At 35.4% G+C, this 24,215-nt stretch overlaps 1 protein-coding gene across 19 annotated transcripts in view; it reads left to right on the top strand.

Moving 5' to 3' along the window:
* RNF111 (ring finger protein 111) overlaps positions 1-24,215 on the top strand; it is a 96,179-nt gene that overhangs the window by 27,203 nt on the left and 44,761 nt on the right. For all 19 annotated transcript variants that reach the window (XM_086321236.1, XM_086321241.1, XM_086321242.1 and 16 more), the window contains exon 2: positions 11,984-12,882. In XM_086321236.1, coding sequence (XP_086177362.1) covers positions 12,003-12,882 — 880 coding nt within the window. In that variant the 5' untranslated portion in view covers positions 11,984-12,002. The remainder of the gene's footprint in view (positions 1-11,983; positions 12,883-24,215) is intronic.

The following is a 24,215-nucleotide window of genomic DNA, read 5'->3' on the forward strand; positions in this document are numbered from 1 at the left end:
CGAAGTGTTTTTTTTAAAGTTAGAAAGCTTTAAGGCATGCTTGCTGTAGGGCATCCAAATAGGGATGAATCATTAGGTTCTTCTGTTTTATTCTGAACTTAAAATGAACTCTCTGGATGCAAAAAGAAATGGTATCATCAAGAAACCTGCAATGGACAAAGAAGTGTGTTTGAGAACTTCTGCTTAAAGAAATTGCAGTCTTCTTAGAGCCTGTTCCTCTCCATCATTTTCATCTTTGTTGCTGTCATCATCAATAATATTTGTATTATTTTGCCGTAACTGCTGTTATTTCAGTCTTACCTTTCTTTTCCATAATGCTGAAATTTTTGGTAATGATTTGCAGATTGTCAGGGCAGTTAAAAGATTAGGAAGGTTGGAGCCTTTTTCCAAATTGCTTTTGCTGGACTTGGGTTCCAAGTAATGGAAATTGGAGCTTTTAAATCTGTTTCTTCCTTGAAACTTTATTAAATATTTTAGAAAATGGATGGACCTGGATCATGCAAAGAGTTTATTGTTGAATTATCTTGGAAAACCTGATTTGAAATAGTAACTGTAGCTCTCTGAAAAGGTTTTAGTCAGAACAGCAGAGTTCATCCTTGTAACAGTTAAAGAGTCAGTGATACTCACAGGTTTTCTGAACTTTACAATTTCTTGTCTTTTAAAAATTCTATAGTTCAGCCTTTGTTCTCCTACTTATAGTTAGCAACTTAGATCTAAGGAATGATACCCTCTAGGGATTAAAGTTTTTAAATAACAAAGCTGAATCTCTTTCCTTTTTTTCTATTTGGTTATTTTGCTCTCTGAATTTCTCAAAAAAAGACATTATAGATAGAAGTCACCTGTGTTTTCTTTATCAGTTGAAGAAACTTTGCATGTTATGAATATAGTTTCATATTTTGAAGATATTTTGTATTTTTAAAAACTTTATGCTTTTACCATTTTTGTGAATTTATTTGCAGTTTTTTTTGTACTATTGACATTGTCATCTTGTACATTTTCAATAAAAATTAAGATGATATTGTTAGTCACAGTTGACATGTAACCATGTTAACCATGGTAAGCAACTAAAAATTACCCATATTATTATAAATATGTCTGAAACATGCTGTATGCTTCTTTTATTGAGAACAGTCTGTCTTCTGGAGGGCTCAGAATCATGATTCAGAACATGAGCTTTTATTCTTTGCTCTATTTCAGTATTGCCCTCAGAATCTTTTCACATAAATAATGTTATTTAATGTAGACAAACTGCTGACTCTTTAGTTATTGGGACAAGTGCTTTAGTTCTTCTGTCTTTTAATTTTTAGGTGCTGCCACCAGTATTACATCTGTTAAATCCAAACAGTACTTATTAGTATTAGCTTATGAGCATTAAATATAAAATAATATAAAAGCTTATTAGTATTAAATATGAAATAATAGTTTCTGAATATTTAATTGCATGTGACCTTCCTGATAATTATTTTTAACCTTCATAGAATATTTTCCCTTTAGGTTCTGTTCTCAGGAGTTAAAGTTACTATAAATCTGACTTCCAAATAAACGGAGTATTTATTTCTGCCTTATAGAAAGAGAAAAGGGGAGTTATTTCAACAACATGATAAAACTTGATTTTATGCAAAGGAAGTATAAGTTACTGAATTATAAATATATAGCATATTTTAGCATGAGTATTTGCTTGGGTGGGAGTATGAAGTTTAGGACCAAGTGCGGTATCAGCAAAAAACAACATTCATTCCGAAATAGCATAATTCTGTAGTGTTCTACAGTTTGTGGTTCTGGCTCGCTTGTTGAGCAGTGCTCTGAAAAAATGTTGAAGGCTTTAAGTTCATATTTTGGTATTTTGGCTCAAGTTTGGTTGATGCTGGATATGTAGCCCTTGATTTGGTAAATAAGTTCTCCTTCCTTCACATGACCCTCCACTCCTAAAACCACCTTTTGTCCCCACCACTGCAAAGCCTTCTCCCTGGTCTCGTCTTTTCCTTGCACGTTTTTTATTGTTGTATCTTATTTATATTCTGCCTGCAGAACCATAAAGCCCATCATAGGTAGTGATTCTTGTGTATGCACTTTAACTGGTCATTGCATTTGCTTTTGATGTAGACTTGTAGCCATTCTGTAATTAATTGAATAACTGTGCATACACTGTATCAGTGAGAAATTTTCATTTTGACTTTCTCAGCCTACCATCATTTGGATCCACCCTACCTATCTTAAATAGTATTTCCTGCTTCTCACAAGGATGTGCTCACTGCTTTGTTGAGGTTCTCTTCAGAGTCTTGCATAATCACAGTAATTTTTATTTTTGTATTTTTTTATTTCTCCTTACTTCTTTGGCATCATTCAACATATATGACTGTTTATTCATAAGTAAAAGACCAAATCTCTTAAAATTACTGACAAAAATTAGTTCAAAATGTTAAATATGCTCCGGTGAAGATTTCAGATCTTATTTAGCAATATAGTTTAATTCTACATTTAGCTCTTGCATATTGTTAAATTTTGATAAGATATTAGGCAAATTAAAGTAGATATCGTTCCACTTATAAAAAGTCTTTTTGTTGGCCTCTGTCACTTTAAAAAAATAAAGAATTCTCAATTCACTGAGTTCCAATCGCCAAGGAAACCTGGAGGCCATTTGAAGTTCAGTTTTGGAAAGTGAAAGTTTAAATAATAGTAATCTCTAAGAGTCGTTTGTAAATTTGAAGCCTTTTGAAAGCTGATAGATTGATTACTTGAATGCAAGATTGTGGAGGTTTGTTTTCCTTGCACATTTTTTGGCTTTTTACTGATACTTTTCATTTAACTCAATAATAATAATTATCATGCTTTAATTGGTGAAAGATTTTGTGAAATGGTTTTATGATGGATTATTACTTTCCAAGCATGAAAATTTTCTTCATAGAGATAAGTTCAGAAACAACATGCCTAGGACTGTAGAGTAGTATCATTACCTAAAAAGGATAATCAACTCTCAAATTTGACAACTTCATTCAAATTTGCCAATAGTTAATTGCCATCTATCAGTTTCTGCCTTATTTTGTTATTAAATCGTCCAGGACAGGTGGTCATTTCTGGTCACTAAGGAGAAATTTTATGCTTAGCCAAGATTCTCATAAAAATCATACTATTATATATTTGATTTATATAGAAATCTGCTAATAACAAAGTTGTGTCCTAGTCTAGAGGAAAAATAGAATATAGTCAGTTCTTATTTTTCACTCCCTTAAAAATTCTTGTACTTTGATTTCAAAAGTGGCAAATGATCATTTTATAAAAAATTCAAACTGTGCAGAAATCTATAACATAAAAACACATATGCTCCTAACCTGTGCTTTAAATCTCCGTCCACAATTACAGTCCCAAACTAAGTGTGTATTTTTCTGTATTTTCTCCATGCATGTATAAACATAAGTTATTTTATAAAAAAGGAAAACATTTTAACAGACTTATTTGCAATCTGCTTTTAAAAAACACACATGTATACCTGTGGCGGATTCATTTTGATATTTGGCAAAACTAATACAATTATGTAAAGTTTAAAAATAAAATAAAATTAGAAAAAGAAAATAAATAAATAAATAAATAAATTTCACCAGAATAAACTTATTTTAAATGAAAAAAAAAAAAACCAAAAAAACTATTGTACAGAGGCTTTTTCATTTTCAAAGGCTGCATAGTAGATTATTTTATGCTTATGCCCTTAATTTTTAATTGATGTGTAGTTTATTGATAATATTTTGGTCTCAGGTGTACAACATAGTGGTTCAGTATTTTTATAGATCATACTGCGTTTAAAGTTATTATAAAATAACTTTAAAATAATGGCTGTATTTCCCTGTGCTGTACAATATATCCTTGTAGTTTATTTATTTTATACAGAGTAGTTTGTACCTTTTAATCCCCTATGCCTGTCTTGCTCTCCCTCCTTCCCTCTCCCCGCAGGTAATCATTACTTTGTTCTCTGTATCTGAGAGTCTTATTTCTATTTTATTATATTCACTCATTGTTTTATTTTTTAGGTTCTACATATAAGTGATAACAGGACATACCCTAATTTTGTCTTTGTTGTAAAATTATTGCTTGATTTTAAAAAAGGAAAAAAAAAATTGAGTTCAGATTTACCCTTTCACTTCTACCCTCCTCAGTTACACACATAGCCATACAGTTGCTGTTATTTTTAATTAAATGTTATTTGAAATTTCCAGTGAGCAAAATGATGAGAAACTGAATGTAGACAGTATGAATTTGAATTAATCTTAAGATAAAATTTTAAAAATTTATCTTCTAATTTGTAACAGAGCCAATTTGGAGTGTTTGCGTATTCAGAAATGTGGTATCTCTCCACTTACGAGGAGTGTGTTGTACATTTCTATAGTTTATTGCATATAGACCTTTTTTTTGTTGATGCTTTCATTTTTTTCTTGATAGAATATATTTTATATAATAGGTAATTAGCAATATCTTTATATCTCACATTACATGTTGTAATATGAACTCCAGAGTCCAAGCCAGCCATGTTAGACATTTGTGCATTGTACTCTATAATTTGCAATACTGCCTTCCTAACCAGTTGAAACTGACTGCCAGATACTCTTCAGACTTGGCAGGATAGATCCACCCTTCATTTTGCTACTGGCCATGATAATAACACAATCATGACTACAGCAGTAGACTCTTTACAATATATTGAACTCCACCCGGTTTGTACTGATAGGAGACCTAAATAGGTCCTAGCAGATTTTTTCTTTGATGACTAATATTTAGGGATTTTAGAGTACTTTAAACAAGACAAACAAGAAAATCATTAAGTTCACTGAGTAATAGAAACCTATTATTTGAAAGGCATTTTTCTTTTTCCAAAAGTAGTATGTCTTGTATTAGATAAATTAGGGAGCTGAAGCATCTTGCTCCTCAGCTAATCCTGCATAGTAAAGGAGAGTTTCGAATATTGTTTTCTTAAATTTATTTTTTAATTGGAGGAAAATTGCTTTACAGTATTGTGCTGGTTTCTGCCATACAGTATCATAGGATTTTTAGCGTTCATAGGTTTTATGCCAAAAAATCTTTGTCCTTTATTTCTATACTTTAAGGTTCTGTAGGAACAGATGATTTTATGCCTTTCTTTGACTCTGAGGATTTCATTTATTTTTAGTTATAAGGGGAGACCTTAAACATTGTGTACCTTATGTGTATAACTGCTGCTCTGAAACAGGAATAACAGCCATTATGCTAGGCACTGTGGTAGGTACTCTCATTTAACCCTTAAAGTACTTTTACAAGGTCAATACTATTATTGTCCCAATTTTATAGACGAGAAACAGTGTAGTTTACTTAGGTTACACAGCTAGTCACAACCAGAGACTTGAATCCAGGTCTTTTTAGTACACAAATGAAAACACTTAACTTTGGTTGACTACTCCTTTTTGTCAGTGACCCCACTTAAATGTGGATTACAAGCTTCCCTTTCACTCAGTATCTTTTGTTGTTCAGTTGCTAAGTTGCTTCCTACTCTTTGTAACACCATGGATCGCAGCACGCCATGCTTCCCTGTCCTTCACTATTTCCCGCAGTTTGCTCAGACACATACCCATTGAGTCAATGATGTCATCCAACCATCTCATCCTTTGTCATCTCCTTCTCTTGCTGCCTTCAGTCTTCCCCAGGATTAGGGTCTTTTTTAATGAATTGGCTCTTTGCATCAAGTGGCCAAAGTATTGGAGCTTCAGCATCAGCCCTTCCAGTGAATATTCAGGGTTGATTTCCTCTAGGATTGACTGGTTTGATCTCCTTGCTGTCCAAGGGACTCTGAAGAGTCTTCTCCAGCATCACAATTTGAAAGCATCAATTCTTTGTCACTCAACCTTCTTCCTTTGGGCTTCCCTGATGACTCAGCTGGTAAAGAATCTGCCTGCAGTGCAGAAGACCTGGGTTCAGTCCCTGGATTGGGAACATCCCCTGGAGAAGGAAACATCTATCCACTCCAGTACTCTGGCCTGGAGAATTCCATGGACTATACAGAGGGTCTCATAGAGTCAAACATGACAGCGACTTTTACTTCAGCCTTCTTTATGGTCCGACTCTCACATCCGTACATGACTACTAGAAAAACTATAGTTTTCACTATATGGACCTTTATTAGCTAAGTAATAATGTCTCTGCTTTTTAATACGCTGTCTAGGTTTGTCATAGCTTTTCTTCCAAGGAGCAAGCGTCTTTTAATTTCATGGCTGTAGTCACCATCTGCAGTGATTTTGGAGCCCAAGAAAATAAAGTCTAACTGTTTCTATTGTTTCTCCATCTATTTGCCCATGAAGTGATGGGACCAGATGCCATGATCTTCGTTTTTTGAATGTTGAGTTTTAAGCCAGCTTTTTGATTCTCCTCTTTTCACCTTCATCAAGAGGCTCTTTAGTTCCTCTTTTCTTTTTGCCATTAGAGTGGTATCATCTGCATATCTGAGGTTATTGATGTTTCTTCCAGCAGTCTTGCTTCCAGCATGAACTTCATCCAGCCCAGCATTTCACATGATGTACTCTGACTTCCCTGGCGGCTTAGAGGGTAAAGCATCTACCTGCAAATGCGGGAGACCCGGGTTTGATCCCTGGGTCAGGGAAGATCCCCTGGAGAAGGAAATGGCAACCCACTCCAGTACTCTTGCCTGGAAAATCCCATGAACGGAGGAGCCTGGTAGGCCACAGTCCATGGGGTCCCAAAGAGTTGGACATGACTGAGCAACTTCACTTTCACTTCTTTCACTCTTCTAATAAGATAAATAAGTGGGGTGACAATATACAGCCTTGACATACAGCTTTGGCATACTCTGTTGTTCCATGTCTGGTTCTAACTGTTGCTTTTTGACCTGCATACAGGTTTCTCAGGAGGCAGGTAAGGTGGTCTGGTATTCCCATCTCTTTAAGAATATTCCAGTTTGTTGTGATCCACACAGTCAAAGGCTTTAGCATAGTCAGTGAAGAAGAAGTAGATGTTTTTCTGGAATTCTCTTGCTTTTTCTGTGATCCAGTGCATGTTGACAATTTGATCTCTGGTTCCTCAATTTGATCTCGGTATCCTTTGAGTATATCTTTTTCCTTAATATTTTCCTGAAGTTCTTAAATTCGCTATAAATTTTTTTGTTATTATTGTAATGCCTTTATTTCCTCTAGCTTCCTAGAATATTTTGGAGATATAAAATATCTTTGTGTTGAAATGTTCCTCTTGGTGGTTTGGTTAGTTGACTAGTTCTCTACCCTAAGTCATTTGAGGTCAAGTTTGTACTAGGAGGGTGGGGCACAAGACTTTTGCATTCACAGAGTAAGCCTTAGATGAGATAGTCAGACCATGTGAACTCTAAATGTAAACTTGGTGCTCTCTGTGCTTCCTGCTTCCTCTTTACCATTTCAGGGGAGATAGTGATCTTGAGCAGACTTGTTTCAGAGTCTGACAGTTCTAAACTCCATTGTCCTGTATCTTCATTATCCTATATCTTCTTTCTTTTTTTTTCCATTTAATTATATGAAAGGGGCTTCTGGGCTTCCCTGATAGCTCAGTGGGTAAAGAATCCTGCAATGCAGGAGGCCTCAGTTCAATTTCTGGGTCGGAGAAGGGTTAGGCTACCCACTCCAGTATTCTTGGGTTTCCCTTGTGGCTCAGCTTGTAAAGAATCTGCCTGCACTGCGGGAGACCTGGGTTGGGAAGATCCCCTGGAGAAGGGAAAGGCTACCCACTCCAATATTCTGGCCTGGAGAATTCCATAGACTGTAAAGTCCATGGGGTCACAAAGAGTTGGACACGACTGAGCGACTTTCGCTTTCACATATGAAAGAAAATAAAGGGCAAACTTGTTTCTAGTTCATTTTCTGAAAACTTCTAAAACTTTAATAGAAAATTCAAAATTATTTATTCCTTTTAAAATCTTGTTCCTTTAGAGTTCTGTAAAATTATTTTTATTTAAAAATTTAAAATATTGTGTTAATCATAAAAAAGTATATTTATCATTGGTAGTGAAGTTTCATACCAAAAATGATGACTCTTTCTAAACTTTATCACTGTATTGAAGTAACAGTTCCTGAAAGTTGTATTGATAAAGTTAGTGGATTTTTACCCCCATTATTAAACTTATACCGTCACATAAACTTAATTTATAATGTAAAATATATAAACTTAATTTATAATGTGATTTATAATGTAAATGTAAAAAACCCTAATTTATAATGTAAATCCTAACCCTAATTTTTAGTTTTGAAAGTTAGCCTTTTTAGCTGTTATCTTCTTTCATGCAGGATTTACTACTCATTCTGTATCCCAAACTAATATCAGGCGTAATTGTTATGCTGCTGTTATGAATAGCAGTAAAGTGATTGAATCAAACCAGTACAAAGAAGAACTAGTATTATGGTTTCAGTATTGAAACACTGTATAATATCAAACCATTCACAATAGGGCCAAGGAACTAGATATATCTAGTACAAAATTACCTTTATAAATTAGATCAACCAATGATTTTTACAGAAATAAAATACTAGATGGTAATCTTATTAAATGGCAAGTAGTTCAGAGCATTCTTTATTGATCCTTTGTGTCAATTTTGTTGCTTTTTTAGTTAAAAAATATAGAATTGATATTTATTTCTTTTCACGACCTTGCTCCCCTTCTTTTTCTTAGTTCAAAGTAGAGCATACATTTGTACTCAAGAACATAATATGGGATGTTAATATTGCATCTAAGGACTGCGTGACAGTGGAGAGAACAGTTACTAGCATACAAATGCACATACCACATGCTGCACCATAACTTCTCTCCATTACTCCATACTTCTCTCCCTTACTCCCTTCCCACCTTGAATTGGGCAGACAAAATTAACCAAAAATCAGAGCAGAGTTAACAAAGAGTTCATTTTTTTGGCCTCGGGGCATAAACTAATGGAAAAGAAATTGAATTTAGTAAATTATGCTGTGAATCATTTCTTTGTAAATTCTCTTATGGATTCCTCTTCTCAGAATTTATCTTGTTCTTTGGCAGATTTTTATTGCCTCTCAGGATCTGCTTTACCAAGACCCAGAGGGTGGTCGTAACGATCTGATGCCTTCTTAATTATGGCTTTACTTTTTGACAACAGCTTTATTGAGATATAATTCACATACCATACACATCTCACTTTAAGTGTACTGAACTCAGTGGTTTTTAGAATATTCACTGAGTTGAACAGTCATCAAGGAGTCTTTAAATAAGTGGTCTTCTATGACCTTTTTTTAGCATAGTGTTTTTGAGGTCCGTATAATGTTGTAAAGTGAATCAGTACTTTATTTCTTTTGATGATTGAGTGTTAATCAATTTTGTGGACTTACTTATTCATCAGTTGATGGACATTTGTTAACACTTTTTGGCTCTTGTGAGTGGCTATAATGGTACTATTAATATTTGTGTATAAAGTTTTGTGTGGATATATATTTTCATTTCTCTTAGGTTATGCCTTGGAGTGGAAGTGCTGGATCATATGATAACTCTGTGTTTAATCTTTTGAGAAACTGCCAGACTACTTTTCCAAAGTATATGTACCATTTTACATTCCCACCAGCAATGTGTGAGAGTTCCAGTTTCTTTACTTCCTTGTCAACATTTGTTATTATCTGTAGTTTTTTTTTTTGTAGCTCTCCTAGTGGGACCTGCTTGAATCTTGAATCACATATACCTGTGCCTTACTGTGACTTGTTTTTCTTGCATTTAACTATGGTGATCCTTGTACGACTGGCTGCCTCTTACAGTTTGCTCATTGCTCTACACGTATGTAAACCCATCTTTTGTTCCTCCTTTACTGCTGATCCTGCTGAAGTCCAGACGGGGCTTGATGATTGATCTTGGATACAACACTACCTGCCCTTGAAGAAGATAGAGATTTTGATAGCTTCGTATAGAAATAGGTTGTTTCAATTTTAACTCTTTGTTAACTCTGCTCTGATTTTTGGTGAATTTTGTCTGCCCAATTCAAGGTGGGAAGGGAGTAAGGGAGAGAAGTGTGGAGTAAGGGAGAGAAGTTATGGTGCAGCATGTGGTATGTGCATTTGTATGCCATAATTAAGAAGTTACAAACAAAAACATATACCTATGATGTTGTTTATTCCTGTAACTGTCAATTGTGGAGAAAATCTTGCTACTAAATATCTATCTTGTTTTCCTCTTTTTTCTGGAAGTAGTTTACAAAGTGGGTGTTAAGTACAAAAATCATCTGTGGTGTTAGAAGTTAGGATAATGGTTAAAACTCTTGGTGGGTGCAGTGACTGGAAGGGGATTTCTGGAATGCTAGTTATCTTATGTTTCTTGATCTTGGAGCTAGTTACATAAATGTGTGAGAATTCATTGGCTGTAAACTTAGAATACATGTATTTTTGTTATACTTCAATAAAATCTTGTTAAAATTGTTAACATTGTTTAAATCATTTTTAGCACTAATAAAGGTCTTCATTTATCTTATTAACTACCTTTTAAATGAGTATATTTCTGTTTTTAAAAATTTATTTATTTTCAATTGAAGGATAATTGTTTGACAATATTGTGTTGGTTTCTGCTATAATCAACATGAATCAACCATAGGTATGCATGTGTCCCCTCCCTCTTGAACCTCCTTCCCATCTCCCATCCCAAGAATTTATTCCGAGTCATGATATTTAATACCTTACATTATCACCGTTTTTGTATATACACTGCTTTGGTGTAGATGTTTTAATTTCAGGTTCTCTTGTTAGGGCTTCCCAGATGTGCAGCTCATAATTTTAGAGATACAGTGATTTAGGTTTTTAGATTGGCTGTAGAGTTTGATTTTTATGTTCTCCTGTGTTGCTTTAACTGAGTGATCTGAAGCAACTCAGTCTTGGCTTTTTTCTTTCTGTATGTATCTATCTAAAACTTCATGAAATGTAGTAGTTGTGCCTACTGTCTGTTGGTGAGTTGAGTCTCATTAAGAGACTAGAGTAGTGTGAAGGAAAGAACCATGAAAGAGAAGCTATATTCATATTCATTATTTATAGTAATCCATCTATCACAGTAACCATCAAGATGTACAGAAAGTATTTGATATAATTATCACTTTAAAATGTGATACCAAAAGAAAAACATTATTGACTAATCAAAGTCTTTTGAATTCTGATCTTTTTATCTGTTTTTACTATAATAGGTTTTGGAGAAGTTGTTTGATTTTGACCAAATACATTATGCTGCTGATGTTAGGAAGATACAATAAGATCAGCTTTTTGATTAATATAAGATTTGAAGTAGACTTATGTTCTATGTTCTATGATCTTTACTCTGTTTCTTTTTTTCTTTTTTAATTAATTTTATTTTATTTTTAAACCATACATAATTGTATTAGTTTTGCCAAATATCAAAATGAATCCACCACAGGTATACATGTGTTCCCCATCCTGAACCCTCCTCCCTCCTCCCTCCCCATACCATCCCTCTGGGTCGTCCCAGTGCACCAGCCCCAAGCATCCAGCATCGTGCATTGAACCTGGACTGGCATCTCGTTTCATACATGACATTTCACATGTTTCAATGCCATTCTAAAAATTGGATCTGTAAGAGTTATCAGAGAAAAACGACTTGTTATAGCCATTTTATATCCTGATGAGAAAAAGGCATTTCTGCCCTATTACAGGAATATTCGTGCTTCCCAATTGACGCTTGTGATAGAGAACCTGCCTGCCAATGCAGGAGATTTGAGAGACGTGGGTTCGATCCCTAGGTTGGAAAGATCCCCTGGAGGAGGGCATGGCAACCTACTTCAGTATCTTTGCCTGGAGAATCCCATGGATAGAGGAGCCTTATGAGCTACGGTCCATGGAATCACAAAGAGTCGGAGAGTCAGACATGATTGAAGTGACTTAGCACACACGCACAGGAATATTCTCAGGGGAATATGAGAACTCTTTAAATATTATAATAAAACACATTGACAATCTTTTAAATATCATGTTGTGTCTTCTAGGCCTTCCTTAAAGTTTCCCATGTCTCAATGGACTCCTGAATATAACAAGCTGTATACCTTAAAAGTGGATATGAAGAGTGAGATTCCTTCTGATGCACCAAAGACACAGGAGAGTCTGAAAGGGATCCTCTTGCATCCAGAGCCCATCGGGGCAGCCAAAAGTTTTCCTGCTGGAGTTGAGATGATTAATAGTAAAGTGGGGAATGAATTCTCTCATTTGTGTGATGATTCTCAAAAACAAGAGAAGGACATGAATGGTAACCAACAAGAGCAAGAAAAAAGTGTTGTTGTGAGGAAGAAACGCAAAAGCCAGCAGGCTGGCCCTTCATACATGCAAAATTGTGCTAAAGAGAACCAGGGAATATTAGGATTGAGACAACACTTAGAAACACCAAGTGATGAAGATAATGATTCCTCTTTTAGTGATTGTCTTTCTTCTCCTTCATCTAGTCTACATTTTGGAGATTCTGATACTGTGACTTCGGAAGAGGATAAAGAAGTCTCTGTAAGACATTCCCAGGCAATTTTGAGTGCTAAAAGTAGAACTCATAGTTCACGGTCCCATAAGTGGCCTCGGACTGAGACAGAATCCGTTTCAGGATTGTTAATGAAAAGACCCTGTTTTCATAGCAGTTCATTAAGGAGACTTCCATGCAGAAAGAGATTTGTGAAAAATAATTCCTCCCAGAGGACACAGAAACAAAAAGAGAGGATATTAATGCAGAGGAAAAAACGAGAAGTGTTAGCCCGAAGAAAATATGCGTTGCTCCCCAGTTCTAGTAGTTCCAGTGAGAATGACCTCAGCAGTGAATCCTCTTCCAGCTCATCAACTGAAGGAGAAGAAGATTTGTTTGTTTCTACCAGTGAAAACCACCAAAACAATCCAACTGTTGCCTCAGGTAAAAATTTTGTTCCTTAAATTTAGTATAGCATGGAAGCTATTGCATTGTGTTTGTCCTTATTTTCTTCTACATTTGGTGATTTCATTATATTTTAAAGGAATATGAGGCTCTATTAACTTTTATGTTTAAGCTGTATGAATAACCAACTTTATTTAGCCATGACCCCTCTTCTGAGTTACAAATGTTGAAATTTTCTAAAATTTTAAATAGAAAGTTGTATATTTTTCTATTTTTCTGATGAAAATGAAGCAAGAGATTTTACTGAGGGTTGTTTTGAAAAAAATTTGCATTTTATACGTATCAGATTATATTTTATGAATTGTTGATTTATTGTACAGTTTCTTTTTGTTTTTTCCTGTAGTGCATCTTTAATATGTTTACCTTTAATGAGTGCCTTTTTAGATAGCTATGTGACAGATTTCTTTTACATTCAGCCACAGTAGGGACAATTCTGGTCACTAAAAAAGACACTTATTTTTCCTTACGTACTCTATTCTTACTGTTTACTATTCTTTTGTCATATTCTTTATAACCAAAAAATAATTTCAAGCATTTGAGAGGTAGCTTTTATTGTGATACTAGAACACAAACTTTTAATCCTGACAGTGCTCAGTCAAGCCTGTGATTAGTCAGTTAAAAATGGGTTAATCATTAGCTTGAGTGCACCCCTCACCACAGTAAATGTTACATTTAATTGGAATAAGTTTATGTATAGTCTCTGATGTGTATGTTACCTACAAACCATTTTTACACTTCATAGTCACTTAAGGCAGTTTGATGAAGTGAGCATTGAAGAGTGAAGTCTGAACTGAGGTAAAAGATTACTTTCTTGTGAAAGTATAAGGAAAACAGGATTTGAGAGAGCTTGATTTTTCTGGGGCAAAGATCATGGTTTCCATTTACTGGCAGAACTTTCCCAGTCTTTGCCTGGTGTCTTCCTGTTGAGGGCAAAGCCTACTAGCCTTCTCTTCAGATGACCATTTCTCCCCCTTCTCTCCATCTATATGGGTCCCTTCCTTTTTTGAGACTCCCTTTCCTCTTCCACATTTATTTTTCTATCCTTGCCAGAACACTGAAATCAGCAACTTTGTTCTTAATTTTAGTCTTAGCTATGGTTAGTTCATTTTTTAAAAAAACCTACCCAAATACTTGTTTTTAAAAAAATTCGTTGAGATCACCTGAAAGAAGGTTACAGCAGCCATTCCTTGAAGTTTCTTGAGAAAGAGGGAAGTGATAATAGGAATTGTCTTGCTTAAATGTCACATTTTACATTTTCTCAGGTAATTGGAATGTGAAGACTAGTTTGGGAAGTAGGAGCAACATAATCTAGTATCTGCTTGAAATTAGTGAGACAGCATGGTTGGTTATATAAAGCAGAAGTTCCAAGGAACTGGTATTTGTAAGGAAGCATAAGAATAGAGTAAATGTAGGTCTGGATCAGTATCTTTATCTAGGAAGAAAGGAGTTCGTATACTCTCAAATATTCAAGATAAATTCAAACTCTAATTCATTTAAAAATCTTGTTTAGTACTATTGTAGCGTGTAGGTTTTTAAACTTTCTTGTAAGAATTACATTATTTTCAAACATTACCCTTAATGGTTTGTCTCTGAAAAGACAGATCCAAAAGTTGAAGCCAAGTACTCACACTGATGTTTTCTCGTTTCTAGACCAGAATTTTGTTTTATATTAGTTTTTAATAATAATATTTATTTGGTGTGAAATTTTAAAAGTTCTAAGAAAGTATAAAGTAAAAAGTAAGTTTACCTCTTATTAGGTTCCAGCTTTGCTACCCAAAGGTAATCAGTTAGCAGTTTCTTACTTCCTTCAGAAAATGTGGAAGTATATATAAATATAGATAAGTAATGTGGGTTTTAAAAATATCAGTATGTATAGTCGCTTCTTTTTTTTTAAAAAAAAAAAAGCTGCATAGTATTCCCTTTGTATACGTGGTCCACAGTTTATTTAATCAACTTATTTTTGTTGATATTTGCTACATTCATCAGTATTCAGCATTCTGAATGCATTTTTTACGTGTCTAAGTAAGCATATCTTAAGGAATAATTTGAAAAGTATATCACAGTGTATATGCATTTTAAAATTTGGTAGCAATTGTTGCCAGGATGCCCTCCAAGGAGTTTGCCTCAAGTTCTTCATGGCCCAACAGTGGAGGATATCATGATAGTAAAAATGCCTAGTACTGGGGACTTCCTGGTAGTCCCATGGTTGGGATTCCGCCTGCCAATGCAGGGGACACGGGTTCAGTCCCTGGTGCAGTAAGATCACACATGCCATGGAGCAGCTAAGCCGTGAGCCACAACTCCTGAGCCTGCAAGCTGCAGCTACTTAAGCCCAGGGCCCAGAGCCCATGCTCCGCAGCAAGAGAAGCCACTGCCATGCGGAGCCTGTGCACCACAACAAAGAGAAGCCCCTACTTCCCACTACTAGAGAAAGCTCATGTGTAACAATGAATTTAGACCCAGTGTAGTCCAAATAAATAAATAAAATTTTTAAAAATACCTAGTATTTGTTGGGTATTTACTCTGTGCTGGTAATGTTCTGGGCTTCTCAGATGGCGCTAGTGGTAAAGAACCCCCCGGCCAGTATTGGAGATATAAGAGGTGTGGGTTTGATCCCTGGGTCAGGAAGATCCCCTGGAGAAGGGTATAGCAACATACTCCAGTATTTTTGCCTGGAGAATCCCATGGACAGTGGAGCCTAGTGGACTGTAGTCCATAGGATCACAGAGTTGGACATGATTGAAGCAACTTAGCATGCATGCACAGTAATGTTTTAAGTGTTTTATATGTGTTCTCATTTAATCCTCCCACTCTTTGGAGGTAGATTCTGTCGTTATCATCTTCATATCATAGAGAAGCATTTAGAAAACCATTTTAGAATAATTTATGTACAGAATAGTTAAATATTGATGGGACTTAGCTGTATTGTCAAACTTTTTTTCCTTTTTCCAGTTTATTGTATTTTTTTATTAATCTTTATTTTCTAACTTTTTATTTTGTATTGGGGTATAGCTGATTAACAGTGTTATGATAGTTTCAGGTGAACAGCGAATGGTGTATTGTCAAAAATTTTTAGTGCTCTCAAAAAATTGACTTCTTTAGATTCTTTGAGGTAGGGTTTTCTTCTAGATGTATTTTTAGTGCTGGCTTTTTGACTCCAGGTATAGTGTGTTTTAGTGTTTGTAAATGATTAGGGGCGGATTTATCTACTGAACTTTAGTAATATGATTTGTAATGTGGATGGGCATTATCTGGAGTACTGGGACAACTTTTTCATAAGGCTGTTTATCAGCGCTTATTGATTATTACTGTAGTGAACTGATGGAAAGAATGTTTTACACGTTAAGTCTTTTGTTTAACCTTCAAACTCTCTAAGGCAAAACTGTTGTAGATAATTAAAGGGTTTTGCCAGATTACCAGGAATGAGTTATTTAAGTCAGTACTTTATATTGTATAACAAATTAGTTCATATGTAGTCAGCAGATTTCTGTGTAATCCCTGTTTGCCTTTTGCTTTATCATTATTGTCTTTTAAATTTATTAGAGCTCTCTATTCAAGCCTAGAAAGCCAAAATGATATACAACTTGAGTTGCTGGACATTGAGTTATTTCCCTTTGCCAATTGGGTAGAGAATTTATACATCCTGTTTTGTTCTCAATGTTTGCTAAGAACTTCATATGTTTTAAAATAACCTAGTGGCAGCTAAGTTTCAGAGAGCTATTACTCAGTGTGCCTCCTCTGAACTGCTATTTAAATTTTTATTATATAATACTATAGGCTTTGATTTCTCCCAATTAATTGTACTTTTGAGGATCTCCTTATTTTACTAAATTTAAGTTAAATATTTATAGATTATATTTCCTCCAGACTTGAAGGAAATGTAAATACCATGTATGTCCCCAAATAAGAGAACTAGAATATGTCAGTCCACTTTCCTACTGAGGAGAAAAAAAAAGTTTTGAATCTCTTGAAATATATACATTTAGGGCTATAGTTAAAGTAGTAGTATATCTAAAGTAGTAGTTTTAGTCTTAAAACTAAATCACTAATTTATTTGCATATATAAAATGTTGAATAAATATCAGTTTAGAAATATTGCATGTTAGTACCCACATTTCCTGATAATAGGAATTATAATAATAATAATTATTACTCACACAGGCACCTTAGGTACCAGTGACTTGGTAATTGCTAGAACCACATTTTAAGTTGGACAGTTTTCAAGATCATATTATTCTCATCTTTGTGTAAGATATAGCACTTGTGACTCCATGAGTGATGCTGTCACTGGAAATTTTATCCCAAACTACATATACCTTTTTTCCTTATATTATGATTGGAAAATCCCTTTTTCGTAGGTGTTTTGTTTTGTTTTATTTCTCATAGCTGTACACTTTATTTACAGCTTTTAAAAATGTATCCAACAGGTATATATTCATATTTTGTGACTATACTCCATACTGTATTGACTTAAGGGTTTTACAAGTGTACTCAGCTTGTAAAGATGCTCAACCCTTGGAATTGTAAAGTCCTTACACTGTGAATTATATCTAAATTCATGAATATTTCTTTTCTAAAAATAACAGTTTTTGTTGTTATTTTATAATTTGTATATGGGAATTTTCACACTTTTAATATAAAAAAATATAAATATACAATGAACTCCTACATATTCAGAATCTAACTTCAGTTTTCAACATTCTGCTATTCTTATTTCATCTCTTACCTCTCCTTTTTTTAATGGAGAATGTCAGAACAGTTTCTGACATCATACCATTTAATTTGTTTTATATACTACATATTTCCTACAGACTGGTGGATCTAAAAACTTGATTAGATTCAGGTTCAGTTTAGCAACATTTCCTTGGTGGTGCTGTGCACATTCTGTTGTATCACATGTTAAAATTGATAAGAGGGTTTAGATTGTGTCATCCTGATCCTTCCACCATAAAATTTCCCATTAACATTTCATAAAATACTTTTAGCAGCTTTGATGATCTTATCTAGATACATTATTTCATTAAGGGTTCTAAAATGCTGACTTTCTAATTCTGTCATTCTGTTACATTTATTAACTGAGTTCTCATAAAAGGAAGAATTTTCCCTACATCAACTAATCGATTACTCTGAAATGTAGGTCATACAGGAAAGGTAAGACGAATGCTTGAATCTTCACCTTCATTTACTATTTTTTCAGAATAAACTCTAGCAATATTTAAAGAGATTTTTCATTTTCAAGGACCATTTTGAGATCATAGATTTTGGCATAGTTGATGTGTTGTAGTCTTCTTATTCTTTTTGATGTTCAAATAGTTTCATCTTTGACCAGTGGGAGCATTTTCAAGTTGGTCTGTGTCCTTCTGATACCACTCAAGTAAACTTTGCTAATATCCTTACTCTCTGATTTAACAAGATAGTCCAGATTCATCCTATTCATTTCCTGTCCCAAACCCGGAACTAGTCATTCCAAGTACTCCTGGTTGCTTTTTATTGAGAAATAACAAAACTGCTCATTTTTCTATTGGGTTATCATTGCTTTTCATCTTTCTTAATGCATGTAGTTTGTAAAGATTATAGAAAGATAAATAATTAATTCACGTGACTATTTCCACTGAATATTTAGGATTAGGGTTTTTATGTAAGCTTGTGTTTTACTTTTTGATCTGTTTACTCTTACATTGAAAATCTTGATTCTTAACAATATGAACTTTTATTCTATACAAACTATAAATACACAGACAAGTAAACATTCATATATGAATTTAAATGAAAATACTTACAATTATTACTAACAATAATTCTGTTGAATATAATACAAAATTTTTTCTGTGTGTTTCTTTGTTGCCCTTGGCTGGTTTTCTGTGTGGTTATGCCACCAATTTAATATGCATTTAGGATCATTTGTTTCATGGTTGCTGCAAGGTTTTGTTTTTTTCTTTTAAAGGATTTGTAAAAATTTTTAGTTTTGCTTTTTAATTCTGTGAAGCACATACCTGGTTCTGAAGTCAAAATCACTGCAGACACTGACTGCAGCCACAAAATTAAAAGACGATTGCTCCTTGGAAGCAAAGCTATGACAGACCAAGACAGGGCATTAAAAAGCAGAGACATCTCTTAGCTGAAAAAGGTCCATATAGTAAAAGCTGTAGTTTTTCCAGTAGTCGGGTATGGATGTGAGAACTGGACCATAAAGAAGGCTGAGTGCTGAAGAATTGATGCTTTTGCATTGTGGTGTTGGAGAAGACTCTTGAGAGTCCCTTGGACAGCAGGGAGATCAAACCAGTCAATCCTAAAGGAAATCAATCCTGAATATTCATTGAAGGGACTGGTGCTGAAGCTACCTGATGTGAAGAGCCAACTCATTGGAAAAGACCCTGATGCTGGGAAAGATTGAGGACAGGAGAAGAGGGAGACAGAGGATGAGATGGTTGGATGGTATCACTGACTCAATGGACGTGAGTTTGAGCAAACTCTGGGAGATAGTAAAGGTCAGAGAAGCCTGGCATGCTGCAGTCCTTGGGTCACAGAGAGTCAAACACGACTTAGCGGCTGAACAAAATCAAAACTTTTAAATAAGATGCATTCATTGAGGTCTAGTTTTCCATCTCTGCCCTCTCTTCCTGTCTTTTTCTCACTAATAGTCATTTCACACTATTTTTGTCTTAGTTTGTTCCATTTTTCCTCTTTAAAAAGATTAGCAAATATATATATATATGTATGTGTATGTATGTTTACATACACACATCCTCCCCTCACAACATAGCTCTCTTTTTCACTTAACAATATATTCAATTGTTAGAGTATAGAGATATAATAGAGGAATAAAAAAATAGATATGAGATGTAGGCTTTCCTACATTCCTCTGTTCATTCTTTTTCATTCCTCTATTATTTTTTCCACAGGTCCACAGTACTTGTAGTTGTATAGTTATATCCTAATTTGTTCAACCAGTCTCCTATTGATGAACATTTTGCAGACTTTTGCTATTATGAATCGGCTTGCAATGAATAGCTTTTTGTATATGTCATTTGATAGTTCATGCCATTGTATCTTTGGGATAGAATTCTAGGAGGGGATTGTTGGGTCAAAGACAAAAGAGTATGTTATTTTAAAAATATGGCCAAATTTCTCTGTGAAGATTGTAACCATTTTGGATTCATCAGCGTTGTATGAAAGTGCCTATTTCCCAAAGCCTTTCCAGCAGCATCTGTTGTCAGATTTTAATTTTTTGGTCCATTTGATAGGGAAGAAGTAGTATATCAGTGTATTTTAATTTGCATTTTTTATGAGTAATGTTTCTGTGTCTTTTCATGTATTTAAAAGTTATTTGCATTTCTTTTCTTGAGATCAGTAACTTCATTTGCCTGTTTTTCTCTCAGAATATTGGTCATTATTCCATCCATTTTTAGTAGTTTTTTATATATATATTCAGTTCAGTTCAGTTCAGTCTCTCAGTCGTGTCCGACTCTCTGCTACCCCATGAATCGCAGCACACCAGGCCTTCCTGTCCATCACCAACTCCCAGGGTTCACTCAGACTCACGTCCATCGAATCAATGATGCCATCCAGCCATCTCATCCTCTGTTGTCCCCTTCTCCTCCTGCCCCCAATCCCTTCCAGCATCAGAGTCTTTTCCAATGAGTCAGCTCTTCGCATGAGGTGGCTGAAGTACTGGAGTTTCAGCTTTAGCATCATTCCTTCCAAAGAAATCCCAGGGCTGATCTCCTTCAGAATGGACTGGTTCGATCTCCTTGCAGTCCAAGGGACTCTCAAGAGTCTTCTCCAACACCACAGTTCAAAAGCATCAATTCTTCGGCGCTCAGCCTTCTTCATAGTCCAATTCTCACATGCATACATGACCACAGGAAAAACCATAGCCTTGACTAGACGAACCTTTGTTGGCAAAGTAATGTCTCTGCTTTTGAACATGCTATCTAGGTTGGTCATAACTTTCCTTCCAAGGAGTAAGCGTCTTTTAATTTCATGGCTGCAATCACCATCTGCAGTGATTTTGGAGCCCAGAAAAATAAAGTCTGACACTGTTTCCACTGTTTCCCCATCTATTTCCCTTGAAGTGATGGGACCGGATGCCATGATCTTCATTTTCTGAATGTTGAGCTTTAAGCCAACTTTTTCACTCTCCACTTTCACTTTCATCAAGAGGCTTTTTAGTTCCTCTTCACTTTCTGCCATAAGGGTGGTGTCATCTGCATATCTGAGGTGATTGATATTTCTCCTGGAAATCTTGATTCCAGCTTGTGTTTCTTCCAGTCCAGCGTTTCTCATGATGTACTCTGCATATAAGTTAAATAAACAGGGTAACAATATACAGCCTTTACGTACTCCTTTTCCTGTTTGGAAGCAGTCTGTTGTTCCATGTCCAGTTCTAACTGTTGCTTCCTGACCTGCATACAAATTTCTCAAGAGGCAGATCATGTGGTCTGGGATTCCCATCTCTTTCAGAATTTTCCACAGTTTATTGTGATCCACACAGTCAAAGGCTTTGGCATAGTCAATAAAGCAGAAATAGTTGTTTCTCTGGAACTCTCTTGCTTTTTCCATGATCCGACATATGTTGGCAATTTGATCTCTGGTTCCTCTGTCTTTTCTAAAACCAGCTTGAACATCAGGATGTTCACGGTTCACATATTGCTGAAGCCTGGCTTGGAGAATTTTGAGCATTACTTTACTAGCGTGTGAGATGAGTGCAATTGTGTGGTAGTTTGAGCATTCTTTGGCATTGCCTTTCTTTGGGATTGGAATGAAAACTGACCTTTTCCAGTTCTGTGGCCACTGCTGAGTTTTCCAAATTTGCTGGCATATTGAGTACAGCACTTTCACAGCATCATCTTTCAGGATTTGAAATAGCTCCACTGGAATTCCATCACCTCCACTAGCTTTGTTCGTAGTGATGCTTTCTAAGGCCCACTTGACTTCACATTCCAGGATGTCTGGCTCTAGTTGAGTGATCACACCATCGTGATTATCTGGGTCGTGAAGATCTTTTTTGTACAGTTCTTCTGTGTATTCTTGCCACCTCTTCTTGATATCTTCTGCTTCTGTTAGGTCCATACCATTTCTGTCCTTTATTGAGCCCATCTTTGCATGAAATGTTCCCTTGGTATCTCTGATTTTCTTGAAGAGATCTCTAGTCTTTCCCATTCTGTTGTTTTCCTCTATTTCTTTGCATTGATCGCCGAGGAAGGCTTTCTTATCTCTTTTTGCTCTTCTTTGGAACTCTGCATTCAGATGTTTATATCTTTCCTTTCTCCTTGGCTTTTCACTTCTCTTCTTTTCACAGCTATTTGTAAGGCCTCCCCAGACAGCCATTTTGCTTTTTTGCATTTCTTTTCCATGGGGATGGTCTTGATCCCTGTCTCCTGTACAGTGTCACGAACCTTAGTCCATAGTTCATCAGGCACTCTATCTATCAGATCTAGGCCCTTAAATCTATTTCTCACTTCCACTGTATAATCATAAGGGATTTGATTTAGGTCATACCTAATGGTCTAGTGGTTTTCCTTACTTTCTTCAATTTCAGTCTGAATTTGGCAATAAGGAGTTCATGGTCTGAGCCACAGTCAGCTCCTGGTCTTGTTTTTGCTGACTGTATAGAGTTTCTCCATCTTTGGCTGCTAAGAATATAATCAGTCTGATTTCAGTTTTGACCATCTGGTGATGTCCATGTGTAGAATCTTCTTTAGAGAGATGTATTCTGTATCACACATTTTCCTCCAGTTTGTCTTTAGTTTTTGACTCTGCAGTGTCAAAAATTGTTTTGGATTAGTCACATTTATTGACTGTTACTGTTCCTGTGTTTTTGATCATCATTAGTAAAGTTTTTCCCTCTACAAGTTTATAAAGAAACTAACCCATTTCTCTCTGGCCCCTGTATTGTTTACCTTTTTTTCCCCCCTTACAAAGCTCAGATCTATTTGATGTTTACAATGTGAAGAATGGATCCTTTTTTTCACGTGACTACCCAACTGTCCCAAACCAAACCGTTTAAAATGTTCTTTCTCCTGTTGAGTTGAGATGCCACCTTTGTCATATGTTAAATTTCCTTAAGCACTTGGATCTATTTATGGAACTTTCCTACTATTCCATTGGTCAGTCTGTCTGCCCATGCACTAGAAGCACAGTTTTAATTATAGACTGTTTCATATTTTCCTGATTATTTTCTCCTGTTTTTTCCTCCAAGTGAACGTATAATCAACTTTTTATTTGAGGATGGTGGTAGGGGGGAGACACATGATGATATATTTTTTGGAATTGTGTTTGTAGGCTAAATTAGAGTGAACTGACATCTTTAATGGAGAAGGCAATGGCACCCCACTCCAGTACTCTTGCCTGAAAATCTCATGGACTGAGAAGCCTGGTACACTGCAATCCATGGGGTCGCTAGAGTCGGACATGACTAAGCAACTTCACTTTCACTTTTCACTTTCGTGCATTGGAGAAGGAAATGGCAACCCACTCCAGTGTTCTTGCCTGGAGAATCCCAGGGACGGTTGAGCCTGGTGGGCTGCCGTCTGTGGGGTCGCACAGAGTCAGACACGACTGAAGCGACTTAGCAGCAGCAGACATCTTTAAGATTTTGAGTGTTCCTATTCCAGAGTATGGAATGTCTTTTCATTTACTGAAATGTAATTTTGATCTTGCAGGGAATGTTTTATAGATTTTTTTATCAGCTTTATTGAGGTATAATTTGCCTATCATAAAATTTATCCATATTGAGTATACAGTTCAGTGACTTAGTAAACTTAGAGCTGTACAGCCATTGCCACAGTACAGTTTTAGAACATTTCCATTAATCTCAAAAGATCCCACCTGCCTGTTTACAGTTAGTCTCTGTCCTACACTTACTTCTCATACAACCTCTAATCTGCTGCTCTCTCTATAGACTTGCTTTTTCAGGACATTTCATAATACTATATGTGATCTTTTGTATCTGGCTTCTTTCACTTCCCTTAGTGTTTTTGTGGTTCATCTGTGTTGTAGCAGATATCAGTAATTAATTTCATTTTGTTTTTATTTAATTCTATTCATTTTATTACTTAGTTCCTTTATAGTATGCCATTGTATTGATAAGCCACATTTTGTTTACCATTTGTCAGGTGGTGGACATTTAATTGTTTCTAGTATTTGACTATTGTAAATAATACTGTTTGTGAACATTTGGGTACAGATTCTTTGTGTATGTATATGTTTTCACTTCTTTTGAAAAGATACCCAACAAAAGCATCCCTCAGAAGAAGAGTCAAAGCTATTAAAACTTAAGTAACTTTGTGACTGCAAAAGACAGGAGCAGT

Source organism: Bos grunniens, chromosome 10 (genome assembly GCF_055505025.1).
Source record: "Bos grunniens cultivar Pamir isolate PY7600 chromosome 10, Bosgru_T2T1.0, whole genome shotgun sequence".
Classification (NCBI taxonomy): domain Eukaryota; kingdom Metazoa; phylum Chordata; class Mammalia; order Artiodactyla; family Bovidae; genus Bos; species Bos grunniens.